The sequence below is a fragment of the Oncorhynchus tshawytscha genome, linkage group LG21 (assembly GCF_018296145.1).
Source record: "Oncorhynchus tshawytscha isolate Ot180627B linkage group LG21, Otsh_v2.0, whole genome shotgun sequence".
In the NCBI taxonomy this organism is placed as follows: domain Eukaryota; kingdom Metazoa; phylum Chordata; class Actinopteri; order Salmoniformes; family Salmonidae; genus Oncorhynchus; species Oncorhynchus tshawytscha.
Genome location: NC_056449.1, coordinates 10693832 through 10719193, shown reverse-complemented (window position 1 = coordinate 10719193; position 25362 = coordinate 10693832). Strand labels below are relative to the sequence as shown.

At 43.9% G+C, this 25362-nt stretch overlaps 2 protein-coding genes across 3 annotated transcripts; both read left to right on the top strand.

The window, feature by feature from the left end:
• Window positions 1-2301: 2301 nt before the first annotated feature.
• LOC112220904 (acidic fibroblast growth factor intracellular-binding protein B) lies at window positions 2302-5742 on the top strand. The gene is made up of 11 exons (XM_024382866.2): window positions 2302-2656; window positions 2839-2923; window positions 3052-3250; window positions 3342-3468; window positions 3653-3753; window positions 3835-3968; window positions 4130-4238; window positions 4440-4503; window positions 4778-4864; window positions 5011-5108; window positions 5467-5742. The coding sequence occupies exons 2-11, from the start codon at window positions 2839-2841 to the stop codon at window positions 5534-5536; spliced, it is 1074 nt and encodes a 357-aa protein (XP_024238634.1). The 5' UTR covers window positions 2302-2656; the 3' UTR covers window positions 5537-5742.
• A 1330-nt stretch (window positions 5743-7072) lies between these two features.
• On the top strand, window positions 7073-24865 carry LOC112220903 (EGF-containing fibulin-like extracellular matrix protein 2). Of its 2 annotated transcripts, none has more exons than XM_024382865.2 (11): window positions 7073-7297; window positions 19300-19535; window positions 19867-19915; window positions 20045-20257; window positions 20562-20684; window positions 21133-21249; window positions 21419-21538; window positions 22214-22333; window positions 22515-22641; window positions 23586-23781; window positions 24053-24865. In XM_024382865.2, the coding sequence occupies exons 2-11, from the start codon at window positions 19446-19448 to the stop codon at window positions 24212-24214; spliced, it is 1317 nt and encodes a 438-aa protein (XP_024238633.2). In that variant the 5' UTR covers window positions 7073-7297; window positions 19300-19445; the 3' UTR covers window positions 24215-24865. The 2 variants fall into 2 exon arrangements, with proteins under 2 accessions (XP_024238633.2, XP_042159012.1); XM_042303078.1 differs by lacking the exon at window positions 7073-7297 and adding an exon at window positions 16488-16628.
• Window positions 24866-25362: the final 497 nt, after the last annotated feature.

Here is a 25362-nt window from a genome sequence, read left to right as displayed (position 1 = left end):
CAGGAGGATATAATTATGGTCAGATTTGCCAAATGGAGGGCGAGGGAGAGCTTTTTATGCATCTCTGTGTGTGGAAAAAAAGGTGGTCCCTCTGGTTGCACAAGTGACTTGATGGTAGAAATGAGGTAAAGCGGATTTAAGTTTCCCTGCATTAAAGTCCCTGGCCACTAGCAGCGCCGCCTCTGGATGAGCATTTTCTTGTTTGCTTATGGTGGTATACAGCTCGTTGACTGCCGTCTTAGTGCCAGCATCGGTTTGTGGTGGTAAATAGACAGCTACGAAAAATCTAGATGAAAACTCTTGGTAAATAGTTGGGTCTACAGCTTACTCTTACTAAGGCGATCGAAACCGTAAAACTTCTTTCATATTAGATTTTACCCACAAGCTGTTATTGACAAATAGACACAGACCACCACCCCTTGTCTTACCGGGGGTAGCTGTTCTGTCTTGCCGATGCAAGGGAAACCCAGCCAACTGTATATTATCTATGTCGTCGTTCAGCCACGGCTCAGTGAAACACAAGATATTACTGTTTTTAATGTCCTGTTGGTAGGATAGTCTCGAACGGAGCTCATCCAGTTTATTCTCCAATGATTGCACGTTGGCCAATAGGACGTATGGTAGAGGCGGGATCAGAATTGTCCAGTGAGAGAGAGGCAGGTTGAGCTGGCTAGAGTAGTGCAGAAGATGTCACATGCTGAGACAGTGAAGAAAGTAGAGGAGGATGGGTCAAGGGTGAGGTATCCTGAGAGGATTCCTGTGAGTAGTAGATCTGTGCCAGCACAGAGGGATAGGCCAACGAGTGATATACAGTATGCTTCAGTAAGGTTGGCTTCTTAGCGTTCATAGCAATGGTTGTCAATTGTACCACAGAAATGGAACGTGAATCACAGAGAATAGATGTTGTGGTGGCAGCTGCAGAGAAGTATTTGGGTATACCAGATTTGACTTCAGAAAAGTTACAGGGTGTGTTGACTGGTGGTGTCCTATTCTCCCAGGCCTTTGGCATGGTGCAGTGGCAGATAGGGTCGAAGTAGTGAAATGTGTAAGGTAATTAAAATATATTTTTATTTTATTTTTCCCGTTCCCCCTTTTGTATCACAAAGTGTAATAGATGTAATGTTCCCTCTAAGCTGTGTGTGTGCATTCAGGACTGCCGTGCAGAGCACAGAAGCCCACAGAGAGAAGCATAAGATTGAACTTCACTCAACTTTCTATAGTTTTCCCTGTTCGGTAGTTAACACTATCAACATTTCCCTTTACTGTGGCAATTGTGATTGATTAAATGCAATATTAGCTACTTCAATTCAACATCCCGAAAACAAAACAAACTATGCAATAGATTTTCTTGTAGGCAGAACGCATCAGAGTAGGATTCTACTGCTCATGACAGCCTGTAGTCTAGACAGACTGGTGCTGTATAACCAATCAGAGCTGCAGTAGGCCTATATGCAAATAGACCATTGCCATAAATTAATCTGTGCCATTTACTTAGGACTGGATGGTTTTTACAGCTGTGGTCTTTAGTAATGTGTTTGTTTTGAGATCAAAGCAAGAGCCGCCTGTGCACATTTTGTTCATATCCTTTGCTAGTTAGGGACTTATTAGCTCAGTTATAGATAATTTGTAGACAGCAATGAGCACAAAACATGTACATTTCTGTCTTAAAGGGGCAGTGTTGTATTTTGAGACAGGCTTGAATAAGCCAATAGGCAGAGGGTAGAATCAATTTTCTGATTCTCTGTAATAATGGTATGTGAATAATGTATTTTAGTTTATAAAGTGGTTTCTTGTATCAAACAACACAAACATTTTCAGCCACCTACTTGTCTGAAGGACAAGTGGATAAAGGTTCATGTCAAGCCCTGCATGTTTTTTTTTTCTCTCATAAATTTCATGGATTGTAGCCCTACATTGAACGCCACACATTGGCTGCTACTGTAGGCTGAATGATAGAACAGCTATTTCCATGTTAAACTGTTATGGGATGCATTTTCTCCATAGTTTATTATTTTAGGCCATTCTGTTAGGCCTATATTGTGATCAAAAAACCACAGTAGCCTACTTGGCCACTGTTAAAACTGTAATTTAAAGTGGGTACAGCCTCAGGGTTCACAGTAAACGTGCGCTGGAAGTTGCACAGAATTTTCACAACGTTCAAGTTTGCTCTCAGCAGACCTAACATTTCCTCAGTGACGTTTTTTGAAGGAACATTGAAGGGATGTACACCATAGTTCCTTTGGGGGCGGCAATGCACATATTGGATGCCAACCGACGTTAAACTCCACCGAAGAAGAAGAAGGACCTACGACTCCATTGCGTGACAAAACACGGAAGTGCTCAGCTGTATGGAAGCAAGTCTGATGTTGACAGGTCTTTTCTGTTTTTTTTAAAAGGGCATCACTACAGCATTAGCAACGGATGGAAATGTCTCCTGTAGTAAATATATATTTTATATGAGGTTATTATCCGATATGTTTTTAGATACTAATTCATATTTCACCTGTTTTATCTTGGGTGATAATCGCTGGTCAACTCGCTAGCCACCTTAACCAACGTTCATTTACCAATTCTGGACAGTTTATGGATTATTACTCCTAGTTTTAAAAAACTTGCAGTATAACAATATAGAATATTGGAACTATAATTTAAAAGGGTAAGTATCTTCTTTGTTTAGTCAGATAATGTATGTAACTTTAGTTAATATAATAAGTAGCTAGCTACCTTGACTTGATAACTTAGTACAGTAGTTATGGTTAATGATATTCCACAGGTATTGTGACAAGTTAAATGAAAACTTTGAAGCTTATTAAAACAATTGTTCTTGTTTCTGCATAGATGTCAGTTGAACTTGATGTGTTTGTGGTTAACACCACCATTATGGATGAGGAAGTGTATCAGCTATGGCTGGATGGCTACACAGGTTTGGGCCACAACATTAACCAACTCACACACATAGATATACTAGACACAGTCATCCATCAAAGTTATTTAATCAAATTCTCTATGACGTAAACCGTGAATCCTGTTACCTTTCTGCCCCATCCTCAGTGAATGATGCAGTGAAGGTTCGTATGGAGGGAGGGGTATTGGAGGGGTGTGAGGCCAGTGCTGAGGTTCTGCACAGTGACACCATGGACCAGTACAGAACCTTCCAGATGTGTGAGCGCCTCCTACACAGCCCTGTCAAGCTGGCCAATCAGTTGTTGTTCCAGATCCCACCTCATCGCCAGGTCATGCTCATAGAGAGGTGCTCTACCAACTCCTGATACACATCTTTATATCTTATCTTCCTCTGGCTTAAACGTCACCTAATCTGTCTGTCTCTCCTCTGTGTAAAGGTACTATGCGTTCGATAGCGTGTTTGTGCGAGAGGTCCTTGGGAAGAAGCTCTCAAAGGGGACCAAGAAGGACCTCGATGACGTCAGTGCAAAGACTGGTGTCACACTGAAGAGCTGCAGGCGGCAGGTAGCAAAAACCTAAGACGGACTCTCCCAATAACAATGACTATATCTCTGACCTGTAACATTAGTGAAACTGTCCTGCCTGTACAGATTCTATGAGCTACAGAGCTCTAGACACTGCAATTTTAAGGCCAAATGTAACTGTTTTTCTACATGTGGACTTCTGAACTATCACCTTTTTCTCCTAGTTTGATAACTTCAAGCGTGTATTCAAAGTTGTGGAGGAACTGAAGGGACCCCTGGTGGAGAACATTCGTCAGCACTTCCTTCTTTCTGACAAGCTGGCCAGGTAAGAGTAGAAAATAGTGGAATTTAAATCTTGTATCTATCTGTTATTTTTATAAAACTCCCCTGTGTCTCCTCTTCTCAGGGATTACGCTGCCATCGTTTTCTTTGCCAATAATCGCTTTGAGACGGGGAAGAAGAAGCTGCACTATCTTACATTCCAGGACTTTGCCTTCTGTGCAGGGCAGCTCATCAGCAACTGGACAGTGGGAGCATTGGGTGATTCCCTGGTCTATCAGATCTGCAGTTGTACAGTGCAATCAGTCCTGATTCCCTATGAGACCCGCATTATAATTGAAGTTCTGCAAACAATTATACGATCCCAGCACTGTAATATAATATGGCAACATCAGAGGTCTGAAGTAGTTTTGTCTTCTCAGATAACATGGTGGAAGACATGGACGTGGATCTTGAGAAGGAGTTCTTACAAGATCTAAAAGAACTGAAGATTTTAATCACTGACAGGGATCTGCTGGACCAGCACAAGAGGCATGAGAGTGTGGTTGATTTGTTATTGATCGCCTGATGTGTATGTTATTGATTTTTTTTTTTTTAAGTTCCTGTCAAGAATTCACAAAGATTTTTATTTCTCTCCATATTATGTGTGTTCTATTATTATGAATGATAATATTTGGTAAGGTCCCTCATGCCCTTGCTCCTGTTTTCTCTCGTCCCCTCTGCTCCACTCAGTTTGGTGTGCACGGCTCTCCGGGGGAAGACCAAAGCATTTAATGAGATGGAAGCCAACTTCAAGGTGAGTGACAACACATGCTTGTGTTTATCCAACATGGCTGGACATCACCCAGTTTCATAGGTGATGTCCAGCCTACTACAACAATCTGTAAATCAGTCAATAGTAATTGTGGTAACCATGGTTATATGGGGTCAAATGTGCACGTACGTTGTCTAATTCAATCAGTTCACTTGAGTTTAATTATTTCTAAACTGCAGTATCAATTATTTCTAAACTGCAGTATCATTATTTGATAAATATTTTAAACAAACTCTTCTCTCTATTTTCGCCAAAGAATCTCTCCAGAGGCCTTGTCAACATTGCTGCCAAACTAACCAACACAAAAGAAGTCAGAGACTTCTTCATTGATCTGGTGGAAAAGGTACATTTATAAATCATTAGTAGTGTAGTAGTACATCTTTCGTCTCTATATTCAACACTGGCTCTGGGTTACGAGGCCAATAAGGTCTACAGACATTTCTGCTGCCCATGAGACTGATGTCATCTTTCCCCCTCACTCCCTGCCAGTTCATTGAGCCGTGTCGGTCAGACAAATGGACAGCAGGAGACATGAGACTCTACCTCACTCACTACACTAACTCTGCACACGTACTCGACACATTCAAGTGAGTATAATATAATTGTTATGCATATTGTGCTGTCTGGCACTCATCAAGGTCACAGGCTGTTTTATGTTTTTCTTCATATTCACATCCCAGTTGTCACCAGTGGGTGTCACTGCATCTCTCTCCACGTTTCTTTAAACTATAGTTACCTTGTTTCTAGCGCAGCCATTCTGGAATGTAGTTAACGGTTTACACAACCCTGCACCACGACACACTCAGCAAAGACATATTCATCAGACAACCATATTAAAACATAGGCCTCTCCTTAAAGTGAAGTAACAAAGAATTGCCCCATATTAGGAACCTTGGCCAGTTCTCATAATGCGAATTTGTCTTCTTTCTTCCTCCTCTCTCTCAGACACCAGGTAGTGTGGGACAGGTACATGGGAGTGATAAAAAGCTGCATCCTCAAAATGTACCATGACTGAGACGTAGACCTCGCTCAACTATCTCTGCTCTAAATCTTCTGCTCTTTTTGTCAGATGCCTTCCTCCTCTAATGCCAGTGCCCACATTTCTCCATCCTTCATGCCGTTATGCAGTTTTTTTCCCCTCTGTCTCTTCTGACGACCTACTTTGCGACGTCATCATGTATATCACCTCATTTTTATTGTAAATAAAGTCAACTGATTTTATACCGACGGTGTCTCTGTGCTGATTGTATTGCAGATCTGTGAAGGAGATAAGGTGTATATTTGGGCATATGTTGTGAGTGCTTGTTTGTGTTAATGTCAGATGCAAAGTACTACGATTAAAAAACTGACGGCAGCTGCAGGTGTTGGGACCCTTTTGGTTTAATGTAACGCTTCGATCTTTCACAGTTTTAACATGCCAAGGAAGTGGTTAGAATCTCATACACCCCAGTATGGATGAATGAATATTGGTAATGACTATATTGGGATTGCATCTGCATAATAAAAATAAGCCTGAGTGGATTATGAAATGCTAAGACCGTAGTGAATTGTGTCTGTGTGTGGCCACTGGGGGTTGGGTAGCAGCAACGGGAGGGGGCGCAATTTGTCAGCTGGGGAAGGGTTGGGGATTTCTGACAGTGATGTCTCCTGCGACGACAGCTCCCCCCACACACACACACACACACAAAAGCAACCCATGATTAGGTGTGTGTAATGACAATAATGACACTGCTCATTTCCTTGTCAACTAGGAATTTGAAATTATAACTAGCAATTTAGACACTTCGATAATAATATTGTCAAAAGGATGAACATATTTCTCTGTCTGTATACGGTAGTAGAGCTGTCCTGGAGTACACAGCTTTCATGTAATTGTTAGAAGAGATACTGTGTTGCCAAAGTAGTACTACTGTAGTTACAACAAAACCGCTTGAAGAAATGGATGATTACTTCAGTCACTCTTTCCATGCTTTTACATATAAACATGTCTGTCTCTGTATATCATCCAGAAAGGACCTCCAGTTTAAATATTTATTGGTAGTTAGAAAAGCTAACCACTTTTCCAAGAGGGCTTGTCTCTTTCCCTCTCCTTCGCAATTTTTTTTTGTCCACATTCCACCAACTTCTCTCCCAAGCTATAAATATCTGTCTGTGTCAGATTGGACGAGAGTGAAGGAAACTAAGTGGCTGTACAGAAAGAGAGAAAAAGATGGGGGAGGTAAGGATAGATAGATGGGGGGTGAGTGGGGGAGTGAGTTGTGAAGCTGTGGAGGGTGATTTGAAATGAAACCAGGTGCGTTGCGTGACCAGTGAGTGGGGGCACAGGGGGAGGTGGGAATATGTGTGTGAATCTATGCAAGTTGTTCTTCCGCCTGTGATTTGGACAGATTTTGAATTTGGGCCGCAGACCAGGAATTTGCATCCTGGGGGTCAGGGAGGGGGTCGTGGGAGGGTGGAGGATGGCAGTGCAGGGGGCCAGAGTGGGGGTAGAAATGGGCTGTCCTTCTCTCCTCTCTCCCTCTCTCTTTTTCTCTCTCCCTCCCCTGCATGCATTCAGCTGCTCCAGCTGTCGATCTCCCCACTCACTCTCTCAGGGCCATAGAGGCAGGAGCAGGACAGACAGAAGGACCACTTCAGCTCTTCATGCTCACAACACACCAGGGACTACCACCACCAGCGGACTAGAACAACACATCGAGCACAGAGCAACAGGGACACAAACTAGGGACCTGAAGATAGCAAGAAGAAGATTTCACACAGGAAAGAAGACTTGTCTGTGAGTTCACCATGTTTTACAATGACAGTGTGTGCAGGTTTGAAAGAGCGGGGTGTGTGTCTACGAGAGTGTTTGCGAGTGAGTAACCAAGTGTGTGTGTGTCACAAAGAAAAGGGAAAAAAAGTGTGTAATGCCTCTGACCCTCTGTTTGCTACTGGAGGGGGTGGACACGTCACAGTTAAACCATTCTCTCCTCTCAACCTCCACAGCTGCAGTTCAATCCTTACAAGAGCTGAGGTGGCAAGGCCCTGCGCTTGTGTATGTGTGTGTGTTAGAGAGGGAGGGAGTGGGAGGGAGGGAGGGACAGAGAGCATGTGTAATATAGTAGGTGTATTTGTTAATGGAAATGTATTACAAAACTCTCTTACAGATCCAACTACTATTTCACAACTATTTAATGTCACAATTGCAAAGTCTATTAATATCCCCTGGAAACCTTTTGCATGACAAATCCTGCCAGACAACATGGTCAGTTAAGAGAGAACCTTAAGTTCAGGATTTGTTTGTTGGAAAGTCTTCCATTAGTGTGAGGAAGAGCAGCCAGGCCTTCTGTACCATATGGTCACACTAAGACATCCACATCAAACTAGAGAGACAGGTGCACTAAACACATCCTGTATACACCCTCACTCCTATATACACACACCATCACAGTGCAGGACACTGCCTTCCCACTCCGTTACATACGTACCACTTCTGTGCAGAGCAGGGCCCCATTTTATCGCTTTGTTTATATACTCTCAATAACTAACATTTGACAGAAAGAATAGTCCGTTCATAGGCCTGCATGAGGCTGGAATGACTACAGTGATTCAGGGGAAAGTGCAGAAGCATGCCAAGGAGGGCCAGAGAGTTGCACCCGAGGACCAAACTCCCCCCTCTGACCCACCCTGTGTCCATTATCTCCTGCCCTCGGCACGCCTCACCTCATCCATTTACTACAGCAATGTACTCACCAGCAGACTGCCGCCCTGTGCTAATGGGACAACAGGCTAACGCCATAGGGAACTGTTATGTGTTTTTCTGCAGAGCTACTGTCCGGCAATGTGAAAGAAATCTCCCATCACAGGAGTTCAGTGGTATCACATGTAAGAAGTTCTGGCCTCTGGGTGGCAGGTTCAGTGCAGCGAGGGGAGCAGAGCACAACTTGAGCCCACCGGGCCACCATGTTAGGGAGAGAGCAAATCCATGCGCTACTGAGCAGAACAGAACAAAGCTGGCTATGTACAGTATGCACATCTCAAGACAGGACCATCTCTGGTTGGCTCTCCCACGTGTGTGTGTGTAGATGTAGTTGTATGTGTGTATAACTGTGTGTGTGGTCTCGCTGTGTGTTTTGCCTAGTCCCCATGAGGTCATTTCTTTTTGACCCTGTGGATATTTTGCTTAGTCATTCTGCTGATGGTGTGGATTCAGGGAGAGTGATGCCTCCTGTTGCACGAGTTAACATACTACTGATGCCAGTAACATAAGTAAGCACCTGGGCCAATTAAAGACATCACATTGTCCCCCAAGAGTAGTTGAATTCCTTGTTCAAACCAAGTAAATTTTTCCACACATTTTTCACATTACTGCCTTATTCTAAAATGTATTAAATACAAAAAAAATCCTCAGCAAGCTACACACAATCACTCATAATGACAAAGAGAAAACAGGTTTAAACAGAAATATCTTATTTTACATAAGAATTCAGACCCTTTGCTATGAGACTCGAAATTGAGCTCAGGTGTATCCTGTTTCCATTGATCATCATTGTGATGTTTCTACAACTCGGAGTCCACCTGTGATAAATTCAATTGATTTGACATGACTTGGAAAGGCTCACACCTGTCTATATAAGGTCCCAGAGTTGCCAAAGCATGTCAGAGCAAAAACCAAGCCATGAGGTCGAAGGAATTGTCCGTAGAGCTCCGAAACAGGATTGTGACGAGGCACAGATCGGGGGAAGGGTACCAAGAAATGTCTGCAGCGTTGAAGGTCCCCAAGAATACAGTGGCCTCCATCATTCTTAAATGGAAGAAATTTGGAACCACCAAGACTCTTCCTAGAGCTGGCCGTCCGGGCAAACTGAGTAATCAGGGGTTAAGGGCGTTGGTCAGGGAGGTGACCAAGAACCCGATGGTCACTCTGACAGGGCTCTAGAGTTCCTCTGTGGAGATGGGATAACCTTTCAGAAGGACAACCATCTCTGCAGGACTGAACTAATTAGGCCTTTATGAAAGAGTGGCCAGGCGGAAGCCACTCCTAGTAAAAGGCACATGACAGCCTGCTTGGAGTTTGCCAAAAGGCAAATAAAGACTCTCAGACTATGAGAAACAACATTCTCTGGTCTGATGAAATCAAGATTGAACTATTTGGCCTGAATGCCAAGCGTAACGTCTGGAGGAACCTGGCACCATCCCTACAGTGGAACATGGTGGTTGAAGAATCATGCTGTGGAGAAACCTGGCACCATCCTTACAGTGGAGCATGGTGGTTGAAGAATCATGCTGTGGAGAAACCTGGCACCATCCTTACAGTGGAGCATGGTGGTTGAAGAATCATGCTGTGGAGAAACCTGGCACCATCCTTACAGTGGAGCATGGTGGTTGAAGAATCATGCTGTGGAGAAACCTGGCACCATCCTTACAGTGGAGCATGGTGGTTGAAGAATCATGCTGTGGAGAAACCTGGCACCATCCTTACAGTGGAACATGGTGGTTGAAGAATCATGCTGTGGAGAAACCTGGCACCATCCTTACAGTGGAGCATGGTGGTTGAAGAATCATGCTGTGGAGAAACCTGGCACCATCCCTACAGTGGAGCATGGTAGTTGAAGAATCATGCTGTGGAGAAACCTGGCACCATTCCTACAGTGGAGCATGGTGGTTGAAGAATCATGCTGTGGAGAAACCTGGCACCATCCCTACAGTGGAGCATGGTGGTTGAAGAATCATGCTGTGGGGATGTTTTTCAGTGGCAGGCGCAATGGACAGAGAGATCCTTGATGAAAACCTGCTCCAGAGGGCTCAGGACCTCAGACTGGGGCGAAGGTTCACCTACAACAGGACAACGACCCGTAGCACACAGCCAAGACAACGCAGGAGTGGCTTCGGGACAAGTCTCTGAATGTCCTTGAGTGGCCAAGCCAGAGCCCGGAGTTAAACCTGATTGAACATCTCTGGAGAGACCTGAAAATAGCTGTGCAGCAACGCTCCCCATCCAACCTGAGCGCTTGAGAGGATCTGTAGAGAAGAAAGGGAGAAACTCCCCAAATACAGGTGTGCCAGGCTTGTAGGGTCATACCCAAGAAGACTCGAGGCTGTAATTACTGCCAAAGATGCTTCAACAAAGTACTGTACCAGTTAATCAATTTTAGAATAAGGCTGTAACCTAACAACATGTGGAAAAAGTAAAGGGGTCTGAATACTTTCCGAAGGCACTGTATATATATATATATATATACAGTACCAGTCAAAGGTTTGGACACACCTATTCATTCAAGGTTTTTTTTTAAATTTAATTTAATTTTTTACTATTTTCTACATTGTAGTATAATAGTGAAGACATCAAAACTATGAAATAACACACATGGAATCATGTCGTAACCAAAAAAGTGTTAAGCAAATCAAATATATTTTGTTATATTTGAGATTCTTCAAAGTAGCCACCCTTTGCCTTGATGACAGCTTTGCACACTCTTGGCATTCTCTCAACCAGCTTCATGCATTTCAATTAACAGGTGTGCCCTGTGAAAAGTTAAGTTGTGGAATTTCTTTCCTTCGTAATGATCACACCCTTTTTCCCCCCCGTTTTCCCTTAAAATGACATACCCAAATCTAACTGCCTGTAGCTCAGGACCTGAAGCAAGGATATGCATATTCTTGATACCATTTGAAAGGAAACACTTTGAAGTTTGTGGAAATAAACTAATGTTGGATAATGTATCAGATTAGATCTGGTAAAAGTTTTTTTTTTTTTAAGTGTTTCTTTCTTATTTTTTGTTCCGTTATCTTTGAAATGAAAGAGGAAAGGTCACAATGTACTATTTCATGTTAGGCGCAATGTCGATTTTGGACACTAGATGGGAGCAGTGTATGTGCAAAGTTTTAGACTGATTCGATGAACCATTGCATTTCTGTTCAAAATGTTGTATCAAGTCTGCCCAAATGTGCCTAATTGGTTTATTGATACATTTTGAAGTTCATAACTGTGCACTCTCCTCAAACAATAGCATGGTATAGCTACTGTAAATTGGACAGTGCAGTTAGATTAACAAGAATTTTGCTTTCTGCCCATATCAGATTTATCTATGTCCTGGGAAATGTTCTTGTTACTTACAACCTCATGCTAATCACATTAGCCTACTTTAGCTCAACCATCCCGCGAGGTGACACCGATCCTGTAAAGGTTCATGCTTCTACACCTGCGTTGCTTGCTGTTGGGAGTTTTAGGCTGGGTTTCTGTACAGCACTTTGTATATTACATCAGCTGATGTAATAAGGGCTTTATAAATGAATTTGATTGATTGATTGATTGATTTGAGCCAATCAGTTGTGTTGTGACAAGTTAGGGGTGGTATACAGAAGATAGCCCTATTTGGTAAAAGACCAAGTCCATTTTATGGCTCAAATAAGCAAAGAGCAACGATTTTAAGACATGAAGGTCAGCCAATGCAGAAAATGTCAAGAACTTTTAAGGTTTCTTCAAGTGCAGTTGCAAAAACCATCAAGCGCTATGATGAAACTGTTTCTCATGAGGTCCACCACAGGAAATGAAGACTCAGAGTTACTTCTGCTGCAGAGGACAAGTTCATTAGAGTTACCAGTCTTAGAAATTGCAGCCAAAATAAATGCTTCACAGAGTTCAAGTAACAGACACATCGCAACATCAACTGTTCAGAGGAGACTGTGTGAATCAGGCCTTCATGGTCGAATTGCTGCAAAGAAACCAATACTAAAGGAGTGCTGCGTCAGATGGCCTGGCCTCCACAATCACCCGATTGGCTAGGCCAATCTGCAAATCCCGCAAAACACCAGTCTCAACTTCAACAGTGAACAGGCGACTCCTCCGGGATGCTAGCCTTCTAGGCAGAGTTCCTCTGTCCAGTGTCTGTGTTTTTTGGCCAATAAAAAGAAAATATTAAGATGGGCAAGTCTGAGATTTGGCTTTTTCTTAGCTACTCTGCCTTTTTCTTTGCGACTCCAGCATCCCGGAGTCGCCTCTTCAATGTTGACGTTGAGACTGGTGTTTTGCGGGTACTATTTAATGAAGCTGCCAGTTGACAACTTGTGAGGTATCTGTTTCTCAAATTAAACACTATAATGTACTTGTCCTCTTGCTCAGTTGTGCACAGGGGCCTCCCACTCCTCTTTCTATTCTGGTTAGAGCCAGTTTGCGCTATACTGTGAAGGGAATAGTACACAGCGTTGGACGAGATCTTCAGTTTCTTGGCAATTTCTCGCATGGAATAGCCTTCATTTCTCAGAACAAAAATAGACTGACAAGTTTCAGAAGAAAGGTCTTTGTTTCTGGCCATTTTGAGCCTGTAATCAAACCCAAAAATGCTGATGCTCCAGATACTCAACTAGTCTGAAGAAGGACAGTTTTATTGCTTCTTTAATCAGAACAAAAGTTTCCAGCTGTGCTAACATAATTGCTAAATCATTTTCTAATGATCAATTAGCCTTTTAAAATGGTAAACCTGGATTAGCTAACACAACGTGCCATTGGAACACAGTGATGGTTGGTAATAATGGGCCTCTGTACGCCTATTTAGATATTTCATAAAAAATCTGCCGTTTCCAGCTACAACAGTCATTTACAACATTAACAATGTCTACACTGTATTTCTGATCAATTTGATGTTATTTTAATGGACAAAAAATGTGCTCTTCTTTCAAAAACAAGGACATTTCTAAGTGACCCCAAACTTTTGAACCGTAGTGTATACATAGTACCAGTCAAAAGTTTGGACACACCTACTCATTCAAGGGTTTTTCTTTATTTTTACTATTTTCTACATTGTGGAATAATAGTGAAGACATTAAAACTATGAAATAACACATATGGAATCATGTAGTAATCAAAAAAGTGTTTATTTTTAATATGTTTTATATTTTAGATGAATCAAAATAGCCATCCTTTGCCTTGATGACAGCTTTGCACACTTGGCATTTTCTCAACCAGGTTCACTTGGAATGCTTTTCCAACAGTCTTGAAGGAGTTTGCACATATGCTGAGCACTTGTTGGCTGCTTTTCCTTCACTCTGCAGTCCAACTCATCCCAAACCATCTCAATTTGGTTGAGGATGGATGATTGTGGAGGCCAGGTCATCTGATACAGCAATACATCACTCTCCTTCTTGGCCAAATAGCCAACTACACAGCCTGGAGGTGTGTTGGGTCATTGTCCTGTTGTAAAACAAATGATAGTCCCACTAAGCGCAAACCAGATTGGATGGCGTATTGCTAGCCATGCTGGTTAATTGTGCATTGAATTCTAATTAAATCAATGACAGTGTGACCAGCAAAGCACATCACACCGTCTACTCCATACTTCACGGTGGGAACCAGATCATCCCTTCACCCACTCGGCATCTCACAAAAACCCGGCAGTTAGGTCTAAATTTGAGGATTTTGGTTCTATCAGACCAAAGGACAGATTTCCACCGGTCTAATGTCCATTGCTCGTGTTTCTTGGCCCAAAGCAAGTCTCTTCTTAGCATTTATTTGTGCTGCAATTTCTGAGGCTGGTAACGCTAATTAACTTGTCCTCTGCGGCAGAGGAACTCTGGGTCTTCCTTTCCTGTGGCGGTCCTCATGAGAGCAAGTTTAATCATCGCGCTTGATGATTTTTGCGACTGCACTTCGAGGTTCTTGAATTTTTCCTCATTGACTGACCTTCAAGTCTTAAGGTAATGATGGACTGTCGTTTCTCTTTGCTTATTTGAGCTGTTTTTGCCATAATATGGACTTGGTCTTTTACCAAATAGGGTTATCTTCTGTGTACCACCCCTAACTTGTCACAACACAACTGACTGGCTCAAACGCATTAAAAAGCAAAGAAATTGCATCACAATTCCAGTGGATCAGAAGTTTACATACACTAAGTTGACTGTGCATTTAAACAGCTAGGAAAATTCCAGAAAATTATGTCATGGCTTTAGAAGCTTCTTATAGGCTAATTGACATAATTTGAGTTAACTTGAGGTGTAACTGTGGATGTATTTCAAGGCCTGCCTTCAAACTCAGTGCCTCTTTGCTTGACATCATGGGAAAATCAAAATAAATCAGCCAAGACCTTAGAAAAAAAATTGTAGACCTCCACAAGTCTGGTTCATCCTTGGGAGCCATTTCCAAATGCCTGAAGGTACCACGTTCATCTCTACAAACAATAGTCGCAAGTATAAATACCATGGGACCACGCAACCGTCAAACCGCTCAGGAAGGAGACGTGTTCTGTCTCCTAGAGATGAACGTACTGTGGTGCGAAAAGTGAAAATCAATCCCATAACAACAGCAAAGGACCTTGTGAAGATGCTGGAGGAAACAGGTACAAAAGTATCTATATCCACAGTAAAGCGAGTCCTATATCGACATGACCTGAAAGGCCACTCAGCAAGGAAGAAGCTACTGCTCCAAAACTGGCATAAAAAAGCCAGACTACGGTTTGCAACTGCTCATGGGAACAAATATTGTACTTTTTGGAGAAATGTACTCTGGTCTGATGAAACAAAAATAGAACTGTTTGGCCATAATGACCATTGTTGTTTGGAGGAAAAAGGGAGAGGCTTGCAAACCGAAGAACACCATCCCAACCGTGAAGCACAGGGGTGGCAGCATCATGGTGTGGGGGTGCTTTGCTGCAGGAGGGACTGGTGCACTTCACAAAATAGATGGCATCATGAGGGAGGAAAATGATGTGGATATATTGAAGCAACATCTCAAGACATCAGTCAGGAAGTCAAAGCTTGGTTGCAAATGGGTCTTCCAAGTGGACAATGATCAAGCATACTTCCAAAGTTGTGGCAAAATGGCTTAAGGACAACAAAGCCACGTTATTGGAGTGGCCATCACAATGCCCTGACCTTAATCATATAGAAAATGTGTGGACAGAACTGAAAAATCATGTGCGAGCAAGGAGGCCTACAAACCTGACTCAGTTACACCAGCTCTGTCAGGAGGAATGGGCCAAAATTCACCCAACTTATTGTGGCAATCTTGTGGAAGGCTACCTGAAACGTTTGACCCAAGTTAAACAATTTAAAGGCAATGATACCAAATACTAATTGAGTGTATGTAAACTTCTGACCCACTGGGAATGTGATGAAAGAAATAAAAGCTGAAAGAAATAATTCTATCTACTCTTATTCTGACATTTCACATTCTTAAAATGAAGTGGTGATCCTAACTGACCTAGACAGGGAATTTTTTACAAGGATTCAATGTCAGGAATTGTGAAAAACTGAGTTTAAATGTATTTGGCTAAGGTGTATGTATACTTCCGACTTCAACTTTATATATATATAAAGTTGAAGTCGGAAGTATATATATAAATATATATATATATATATATTTCTGTGAAAAATGGTAAACTACGTGGTTCTACACTTCTGTTAAATGGCAAGTTTGTCACGCTACCCATTTTCCTTTAGTCATACAACTGTAATTCCATTTCAATGACAGTCAAGGAAATCATATATTTCTTCAACAACGCTTGTCTTTACCAGAACCACAAACAATGAACAGACCAGTGGTTGACCTGTGGAGAGCTGTCAGAGTGACGAACCATCCGACCACTCAGAGACCAGAGGCTGTAGGGTTGGTAGCAGCTGTCCTACATGAACCATGGGGGGCTTTCCCAGAACCTGATACTCTGGGAAACACTGATAGTAGGGTATCCCTACTGGGAACTGCAGCCCACATCCTTGCCACGGGCATTCCAGAGGTCCAAACACCACTTGGTGCTCACTGGTCAGCGGTGGCGGGGCAGTACATACCCAAGTCTCCCTGCTGCCCACAGTCCTGGGTGACTGAGTGGACTCGGGCGGACAGTTTTTGTTTTTTGGTGGTTTTAGGTCAGATCCCCCCCCCGCCCTGGCTGTAAGAGTACCACAGTGTCTACACAAGGATTCTGACGTGTCCTCATATCGGGGCTGTATATAAGTGTCCTCCTGCTTATGATGCAGACCTATTGAAGATGATATGACGCAAGGCCCACTATAAGACTTTTGTGAGTGTATGAAAGTTTGTGAAGTTGTGTGACAAGTGCATTGTGTGTACTGAGTGGGTACTTGTCCTGGGAACTTAGTGGAACATCTGCTGTTGGTTTTGGTGCTTCAGAGCGAAGGTAAGGCTACATTTGGAGTGTGATGTAAGACAGTATTTACGTGTGGCACGCACATCACTCTGTGGCTTCTTTTTTGTTAATTAGCATAATAGCCAACACACTCGGCATGAGGTTTGTGTGTGTGTAGGTGTGTGCATGTACAGTAGATGTGGCTAGGTACTTCTCTGTTTCGGCAGTTATGGGCCACCTAGCTGTGTGGAGGAGAAGCTCTTTTTGTTCACGTGAGTGACTCTTGAAATGGGTCCTTTGTGATGTAATGTGATTGGTGGATTCAATAAAATATTTAAAGTGTGTGCGTGTGTGTACACGTATAAAGAAAGCAGTGATTATAGCTTTCCTCTTTATCTATTCTGTCTGGAGCCTCTGCTGACAGTTTTGCACGAACAACGGTTACTCAGAAATGGGGAGCTGGAATTGAGGATTTATTTGTCTAGGTACATGTTCTACTTAAACAGCTGTGCTTCCTCGTGCCAAGAACATTACATGGAGGATGGTTGGGTTCTCCTGAAATGGGCAGCAAAGCCCTGTCTGTATACTTCTCCACCTCCATATGCAGTACTTCAGTGATTAATAACACTAGCCATGATGATGAATGAAGCCAGGCTCAGATAAAGACAACAATGGATTATGTGGTACTAGTAACAGTGATGTAGATGGATGAACAGAGCAGATACCTGTCTGAGAGCCTGCGGCGTCTGGGAGAACGGAAAGTAATGTCTTGAAATTGACAGATAATACCCTGAGATTTTGGACCTCTTACAGGGTTACTGTGTTTAGTGGCCCACTCTGGTATACTGCAGGTTCAGCCTCCACAAGTTTTCAATGTGAAGTCCCAGCGGGCTTGTGTGTGGTATGTGTGTGGGCGCTTCCGTGTGTGTGTGTGTGTGTGTGTGTATGTGTGTATTCCTAGTCCCAGTTACAGTGGGGCTGTCTAGGGAAATAGATGGCTGTGTGTGGAGAGCTATAATGAAAGCATTTCCTTGCTGTTGACTTTATTTTTAGCTGATGGATGGAGTACACCCTTATATTTATCTTTCACCAGCAGGGGGAGACGTATATCCTCTCCATAATACTGGCGTGGATTCAGGGGGAAAGATGTTTGATTAGCAAATAATGTCACATGTCACTTGTTTGACTTTTTTATTTTATTTTTTATTTCACCTTTATTTAACCAGGTAGGCTAGTTGAGAACAAGTTCTCATTTGCAACTGCGACCTGGCCAAGATAAAGCATAGCAGTGTGAACAGACAACACAGAGTTACACATGGAGTAAACAATTAACAAGTCAATAACACAGTAGAAAAAAAAGGGGAGTCTATATACATTGTGTGCAAAAGGCATGAGGAGGTAGGCGAACAATTACAATTTTGCAGATTAACACTGGAGTGATAAATGATCAGATGGACATGTACAGGTAGAGATATTGGTGTGCAAAAGAGCAGAAAAGTAAATAAATAAAAACAGTATGGGGATGAGGTAGGTGAAAATGGGTGGGCTATTTACCAATAGACTATGTACAGCTGCAGCGATCGGTTAGCTGCTCAGATAGCAGATGTTTGAAGTTGGTGAGGGAGATAAGTCTCCAACTTCAGCGATTTTTGCAATTTGTTCCAGTCACAGGCAGCAGAGTACTGGAACGAAAGGCGGCCAAATGAGGTGTTGGCTTTAGGGATGATCAGTGAGATACACCTGCTGGAGCGCGTGCTACGGATGGGTGTTGCCATCGTGACCAGTGAACTGAGATAAGGCGGAGCTTTACCTAGCATGGACTTGTAGATGACCTGGAGCCAGTGGGTCTGGCGACGAATATGTAGCGAGGGCCAGCCGACTAGAGCATACAAGTCGCAGTGGTGGGTGGTATAAGGTGCTTTAGTGACAAAACGGATGGCACTGTGATAAACTGCATCCAGTTTGCTGAGTAGAGTGTTGGAAGCAATTTTGTAGATGACATCGCCAAAGTCGAGGATCGGTAGGATAGTCAGTTTTACTAGGGTAAGTTTGGCGGAGTGAGTGAAGGAGGCTTTGTTGCGGAATAGAAAGCCGACTCTTGATTTGATTTTCGATTGGAGATGTTTGATATGAGTCTGGAAGGAGAGTTTACAGTCTAGCCAGACACCTAGGTACTTATAGATGTCCACATATTCAAGGTCGGAACCATCCAGGGTGGTGATGCTGGTCAGGCGTGCGGGTGCAGGCAGCGAACGGTTGAAAAGCATGCATTTGGTTTTACTAGCGTTTAAGAGCAGTTGGAGGCCACGGAAGGAGTGTTGTATGGCATTGAAGCTCGTTTGGAGGTTAGATAGCACAGTGTCCAAGGACGGGCCGGAAGTATATAGAATGGTGTCGTCTGCGTAGAGGTGGATCAGGGAATCCACCTTGACTTCTGCTCTGTGTCTGAGCCTGGCTTTAGAAAAGATGTCAACACACAGCTCAGTGTTTTGAGAAGTTTATGAGGTGGATGATTTACCACTCAGGTTGCTGAGTCTCTCTCTCTCTTTCTGAAGTGTTCTCAACCCAGGTCAATGAGTCGCCAGAGTATCTAACTCTGAGTGACTTCCACTACGACACAACTCATATACTCTCTCTCTCTCTCTGTCCCTCTCTCTCTGTCCCTCTCTCTCTTCCTCCCCCCTTTCTGTCTCTCTTTCTGTCTCTCTTTCCCTCTCTACAGATACCACTGAACTGCTCTGAGCACCACAACAAGTCGGAAGCTTCTTTCATCCTGACCTGAGGCGCCGTTACCTGTGTGACCCGCCGGCTGTGCCAGTGTGTGTTAACGCGTGTGATCCTGTTCTATCTGCCAGTCAGTACGTGAGCATGCGGGGCGTGTGTGTGTCCATCCTGTGTGTGTCTGTGATCCTCCGCAGTGCTATTTCACAGCCACCTACAGAAAGTGACACCTACACGGTAAGGATGGGTATTTCGGCGTGCAAACCAGGACTCTCGTTCTCTCACTCTCTCAATCCCGCTCTCCTACCTTGCTATCTTTTCGTCCCCCTCCCAGCATGTACCAGACTGATGATTTGGCCCCTTTTTGTACTGCAGCTGCTCTTCTCTTTTCAGTTGACCTCCGCTGACCTGTTCTCTGTGCTCAGGACTATGTGTCATCATCTCCTCCTCCCTCTCATCCTATTGGTGTGACAGTGGACAGCCATGATTTAAAGTGCATATAATAGCTGTACATGAAAGTTTATTTGGATGATACAGTACATGAGACTCTCTCTCCTGCTATCTGTAGGAATGCACAGATGGGTATCAATGGGACTCCCAGACTCAGCACTGCAAAGGTAAAGGCTCTCGTTTATCCTCATGTCCCCATGTCCGTGTCGTGAATGAGAGCATTACAACTTGAAACCACTCCTGTCTTTCAGTCCTTTTCCTTCAGCCTCTCGCTGTCTCTCCCTCTCTCCCGTCAGACATAAACGAGTGTGAGACCATTCCGGAGGCCTGTAAGGGTGAGATGAAGTGCTTCAACCACTACGGGGGCTACCTTTGCCTCCCCCGCTCTGCCTCAGTCATCCCAGCCCAGGACCCCCCCAGCCAGCCTGGGACCAACCTGGAGAGCACTGCCAGAGAGCCCTTCAACCCCTGTCCTCTAGGCTACGAACCCCAGGGAGACAGCTGTGTGGGTGAGTACCGGCTGGAGGATGAGACAGGGGAGGGATAATGTGTGTGTGTACGTGGATAGCTGGCACTGGAATGTGTAGATTTCACGAGGACAGCTGCTCTTAGTTTTATGGGACGGAGAGTGGTGAAAGAGCTGTTTGTCCTGTTGTCCTTGGGGTCGGGGTGGTAGGTGTTGTTGATGGGGAATGCATGAGACAGGAATAACAATTCAGCAATGTGGGGCATTCTCAGCTGTTGGTGCATCAAATGTATTAACTTACTATGTTACTTAAAACGGTGTGTTTCATTGCCATATGACACACACAGATGTGAATGAGTGTGAGAGAGATGAACACGACTGCCAGCCCAGCCAGCAGTGCATCAACACACCTGGAGCCTTCACCTGCCAGTGTCCTGATGGTTACCGCAAGGTTGGCACCGAGTGCATTGGTAGGTCAAACTATACTCTTAAAAAGGGTTCTATAAAAGGGTTCTTCGGCTGTCCCCGTAGGAACTCTTTTGGGTTCCACCTAGAACCCTCTGGGGAAATGGTTCTACCTGGAACCAGAAAGGGTTCTTCAAATGGTTCTCCTATGGGGACAGCCAAATAACCCTTTTAGGTTCTAGATAGCACCATTCTTTCTAAGAATGTATAGCACTCCATAGGACTCTCTCTAACCAGCCTACCCCTTGGCCTGAGTCACACCAACTCACTGTTTGTGGTCTCACTGCATTGTTGTGGTTCAGCTTAGTCATTGTAGCATGTTTTTTGACCTCTATTTAACCAGGCAAGTCCTTGGATCAAATTCTCCTTTACCATAACAACCTGGTTGGTCAAAGCAATCTCCTCTTTCTCTGGAACTGTTTCTGAATGCTCTCCTTCCATCTGTGCTGTTAGATATTGATGAGTGCAGATACAGGTACTGTCAGCATCGCTGTGTCAACGTCCCCGGCTCCTTCTCCTGTCAGTGTGAACCAGGCTTCCAGCTGGCCGGCAACAACCGCTCCTGTATTGGTGAGGCATGGTCAGACACGCACACACGCAATACCGCATACTGTATACACACAGAGTCATGGTAAAACTAGTAGCTACAACCAGACAAAAGTACAGAGTCCCACACTATCCAGACTGATGTTAGAATGTATATATACTGATAGACTTCTCCCTTTCCTCCTCCTTCCAGATGTGAATGAGTGTGACATGGGCGCCCCCTGTCAGCAGAGGTGTTATAACACCTACGGTACCTTCCTCTGTCGCTGTGACCAGGGCTACGAGTTGGGGCCTGACGGCTTCGCCTGCAATGGTGAGAGGATCTATCTATCTATCTATCTATCTATCTATCTATCTATCTATCTATCTATCTATCTGTCTGTCTGTCTGTCTGTCTGTCTGTCTGTCTGTCTGTCTGTCTGTCTGTCTGTCTGTCTGTCTGTCTGTCTGTCTGTCTGTCTGTCTGTCTGTCTGTCTGTCTGTCTGTCTGTCTGTCTGTCTGTCTGTCTGTCTGTCTGTCTGTCTGTCTGTCTGTCTGTCTGTCTGTCTGTCTGTCTGTCTGTCTGTCTGTCTGTCTGTCTGTCTGTCTGTCTGTCTGTCTGTCTGTCTGTCTGTCTGTCTGTCTGTCTGTCTGTCTGTCTGTCTGTCTGTCTGTCTGTCTGTCTGTCTGTCTGTCTGTCTGTCTGTCTGTCTGTCTGTCTGTCTGTCTGTCTGTCTGTCTGTCTGTCTGTCTGTCTGTCTGTCTGTCTGTCTGTCTGTCTGTCTGTCTGTCTGTCTGTCTGTCTGTCTGTCTGTCTGTCTGTCTGTCTGTCTGTCTGTCTGTCTGTCTCTATAGTGCCATTAAAATCGCAGTGCTACGATCTGAAAAGAAAAACCATCTCTTTCTTTCTTGCATTATTTAAAAGCTCTCTGTCTGTTTCCTTGGTTAAAACAGCTGCGCTATGATCTGAAATGCTGTTCCCCTCCCTCTCCCTCCTGCGTTCTGCAGACATAGACGAGTGCAGCTACTCCAGTTACCTGTGCCAGTTCCAGTGTGTCAATGAACCCGGGAAGTTCTCCTGTCAGTGCCCAGAAGGCTACCAGCTGCTGGGCACCCGACTATGCCAGGGTAAGCACTCTCTCCATCTGTTCTCCATTTGTCCGTCTTTCACTTCAACGTCAGCTAATTGTACCTGTGTCCTTTCGTTGTCCCGTTAGTGGACAACTTGATTCTATTCTATTCATTGAGATTCTGTGTCCTATTGTATTCGAACCTTCCCTTTCCCAAACCTTTTCTCTATCCCCCCCAGATATAAATGAGTGTGAGACCGGAGAGCACCAGTGTACTACAGGACAGACCTGTGTGAATATCCACGGTGCCTATCAGTGTGTGGACACCAACCTCTGTCAGGACCCTTACATCCAAATAACTGACAAGTGAGTGAACATTTATAAAAACATGCTCACACACACACAAACACACACACACACACACACACACACACACACACACACACACACACACACACACACACACACACACCTTCCCCCATTATCAACCTCTGTCCATATCATCAGCCTCGCTCTGCATGGAGCACAGCTCACATTATTTCTAAGATTGCTCCAATTACTTTTTCCATATTTCTGTCCAATTCTGTGCCCTTTTCAGTTGAACGTGTTCCAGTACAATTAGAACGCTGTTAGAAGAGGGAAACAAGTGTTAAATTGATAACAGGTGTGGACAGTGGTGTATTTCCCTCAACTTGTTTTGGCTCTATGAAAAGGTTTCAGAAAATTACTTGGGGAAATGGCCACTGTTCAAATACAGTTGTATGTAATCCGTCTTGGTTTGGGGATAGTTCGCCAGTGCTCCTTCTGTATTGCAATATACCCCTCTAGTGGTTGAGTTATGAACTACTCTTTTGAACATTTTATCTAGAGGCATGAGCATTTCATCATGAGACATGAGACTTATTCATCACTAAATATACAATATTGATGAACAAATATTCTGTTTTAATTTCAATGAAACGGAATCAAAAGTGAATCATTAAGCCATCTAGTTCATGATGTCAAATTTCAGGAAGTGACTTCCACTACGACACAACTCATATGGCTGGGCAGAGTGAGCAGCAGCGGAGGCGATGGACGGTGACAACTAACTAACTAACTAACTAACTAACTAACTAACTAACTAACTAAATAACTAACTCTCTCTCTCTCTGACTGTATATGAGTTGTGTCGTAGTGGAAGTCACTTCCTGAAATTTGACATCATGAACTAGATGGCTTAATGATTCACTTTTGATTCCGTTTCATTGAAATTAAAACAGAATAGAGAGAGGACTAATAACTGCTACTTTTCTCTCCTGTGTGTCTAGTCGTTGTGTTTGTCCTGTGACCAAGCCAGCCTGTCGAGACCTACCCTTCTCTATCGTCCACCGCTACATGAGCATCACGTCGGAACGCTCCGTCCCCTCAGACATCTTTCAGATCCAGGCCACCAGCGTCTACCCCGGAGCCTACAACACCTTCCGTATCCGCTCTGGAGACGACAACGGAGACTTCTACATCAGAGTGAGCACAGATATAGTGTAACAACCCTTGTATAGCACCAGCCTGAGTCACCCTCCCATCCACTTTGTGAATATATGATAGACTAGTGAATTTATGATGACAGTGGAGGTCTAGAAATGTATTGTATTGCAGTTTTGAGACCTTGCATCATAACAACACTTAGATAAGCTTCTTGACTTCGAAGACTAGGAGAAATAACCCCCACTTTTTCTGCATAATGTAGTGTGACTGACTCTGACTAACCTCACTATCATCTCTGTGTCTCCCTCAGCAAATCAACAACATCAGCGCCATGTTGGTTTTAGCCCGGGCCGTGACAGGACCCCTGGAGTACACATTGGACCTGGAGATGGTGTCAGTCAATCCCCTCCTGAGCTACCAGACCAGTTCGGCCCTGCGACTGTCCATCTACGTAGGGCCTCATGCCTTCTAGAGGAAGGGGAGAGAGACCGAAAGAGGGGGGAGGGGGGAGGGGGAGGGGGACACACAGTATAGACGCAAGAGAGGAAAAATAGGAAACACAGAACAATCTAGTATTGAAAGGGGTCAGAAACAGAACAGTCATAAAAAAGGAATACTGCATCAATAACGTATGACTGATAAATATGAATACTACGAAGTAGTTTTGATATGCTGTACATGTTTGCTCCCTGCCTCCTAGAGTATCATTCTCAACCGCTCCACGTTGCCCATTACCCCAGTAACCTTTGGTACCAACCAAACACCCTCCAATTGAAGATCTAGAGAGAACCAAAAAAACGTATTACGTTATCATTGTATCATAATCATTCTCATCCCGACTTTGTCGTTCCCTTGCTTTGAACAGACTCATTCTCACTCCTATGTTTTCGTGCTATTCCCATTCCTTTATGACAGTTTCCCTTATCATCCATGGACACGACTCAATAACCACTCAGATCAAACCTCTTCATTCGCCCTGTCGCTCCCGCATCCATCCCGCTCCTGAATCATACCTAGTCTTGGTGCTGAAGCTCTGACTCACTCACACACCGTTTGTAGCTTTGTAACGTTACAGAAAGCTGTATCAGAAAGCTGATACAAAATAAAACGATATACATTTAAATCACGTGTTAACCATAGCTTTTTGTGCATATTATTTCACCATGTCACCCTTCTTAATATAGTCCCATTTCTCTCCTACTTCTTCAACTCCTGTTTCTCCTTTTCCTTCAACCAGTATGTCCTAATTTCCCCCACAGCGTGCTATGGTCGTAGCCAGTTGACCTTTCTGAATGTATCCCCCCAGGTCCACTGTGCTCCAGTGCCAGTGGCACTCTGTCTTTCCACAGCTGCAGAACATGTCTGGGCTTCTTGTGTGACAACCACTGAGAGAATGGAAAAGATCTCTTGAACAATGAGAGCAGGCAAAAGGTCTCGCTAGAGAAATCAGCTGGATTATACGGGTCAATATTCACTTAAGACTCATTAGCCTTAATATGTGGGGCATAACAAGGCGACCTGCTCTGCAGTGGCATACTGATGGAACAGCCACAGCCTCTCCCCTGGGTGACTAAAGCCATATTGCTTGGGTAGTGATTCTTCTCCAGTCCACAAAAAAAC

Bases quoted from the DNA above. Each gene is read 5' to 3' on its own strand.
- LOC112220904 (XM_024382866.2), top strand. From the start codon at position 2,839: ATGTCAGTTGAACTTGATGTGTTTGTGGTTAACACCACCATTATGGAT. The intron at 4,239-4,439 runs GCATGAGAGTGT...TGCTCCACTCAG, and splicing joins CTGCTGGACCAGCACAAGAG to TTTGGTGTGCACGGCTCTCC. The intron at 5,109-5,466 runs GTGAGTATAATA...CCTCTCTCTCAG, and splicing joins CACGTACTCGACACATTCAA to ACACCAGGTAGTGTGGGACA.
- LOC112220903 (XM_024382865.2), top strand. From the start codon at position 19,446: ATGCGGGGCGTGTGTGTGTCCATCCTGTGTGTGTCTGTGATCCTCCGC. The intron at 20,685-21,132 runs GTAGGTCAAACT...CTGTGCTGTTAG, and splicing joins GGTTGGCACCGAGTGCATTG to ATATTGATGAGTGCAGATAC. The intron at 21,539-22,213 runs GTGAGAGGATCT...TGCGTTCTGCAG, and splicing joins TGACGGCTTCGCCTGCAATG to ACATAGACGAGTGCAGCTAC.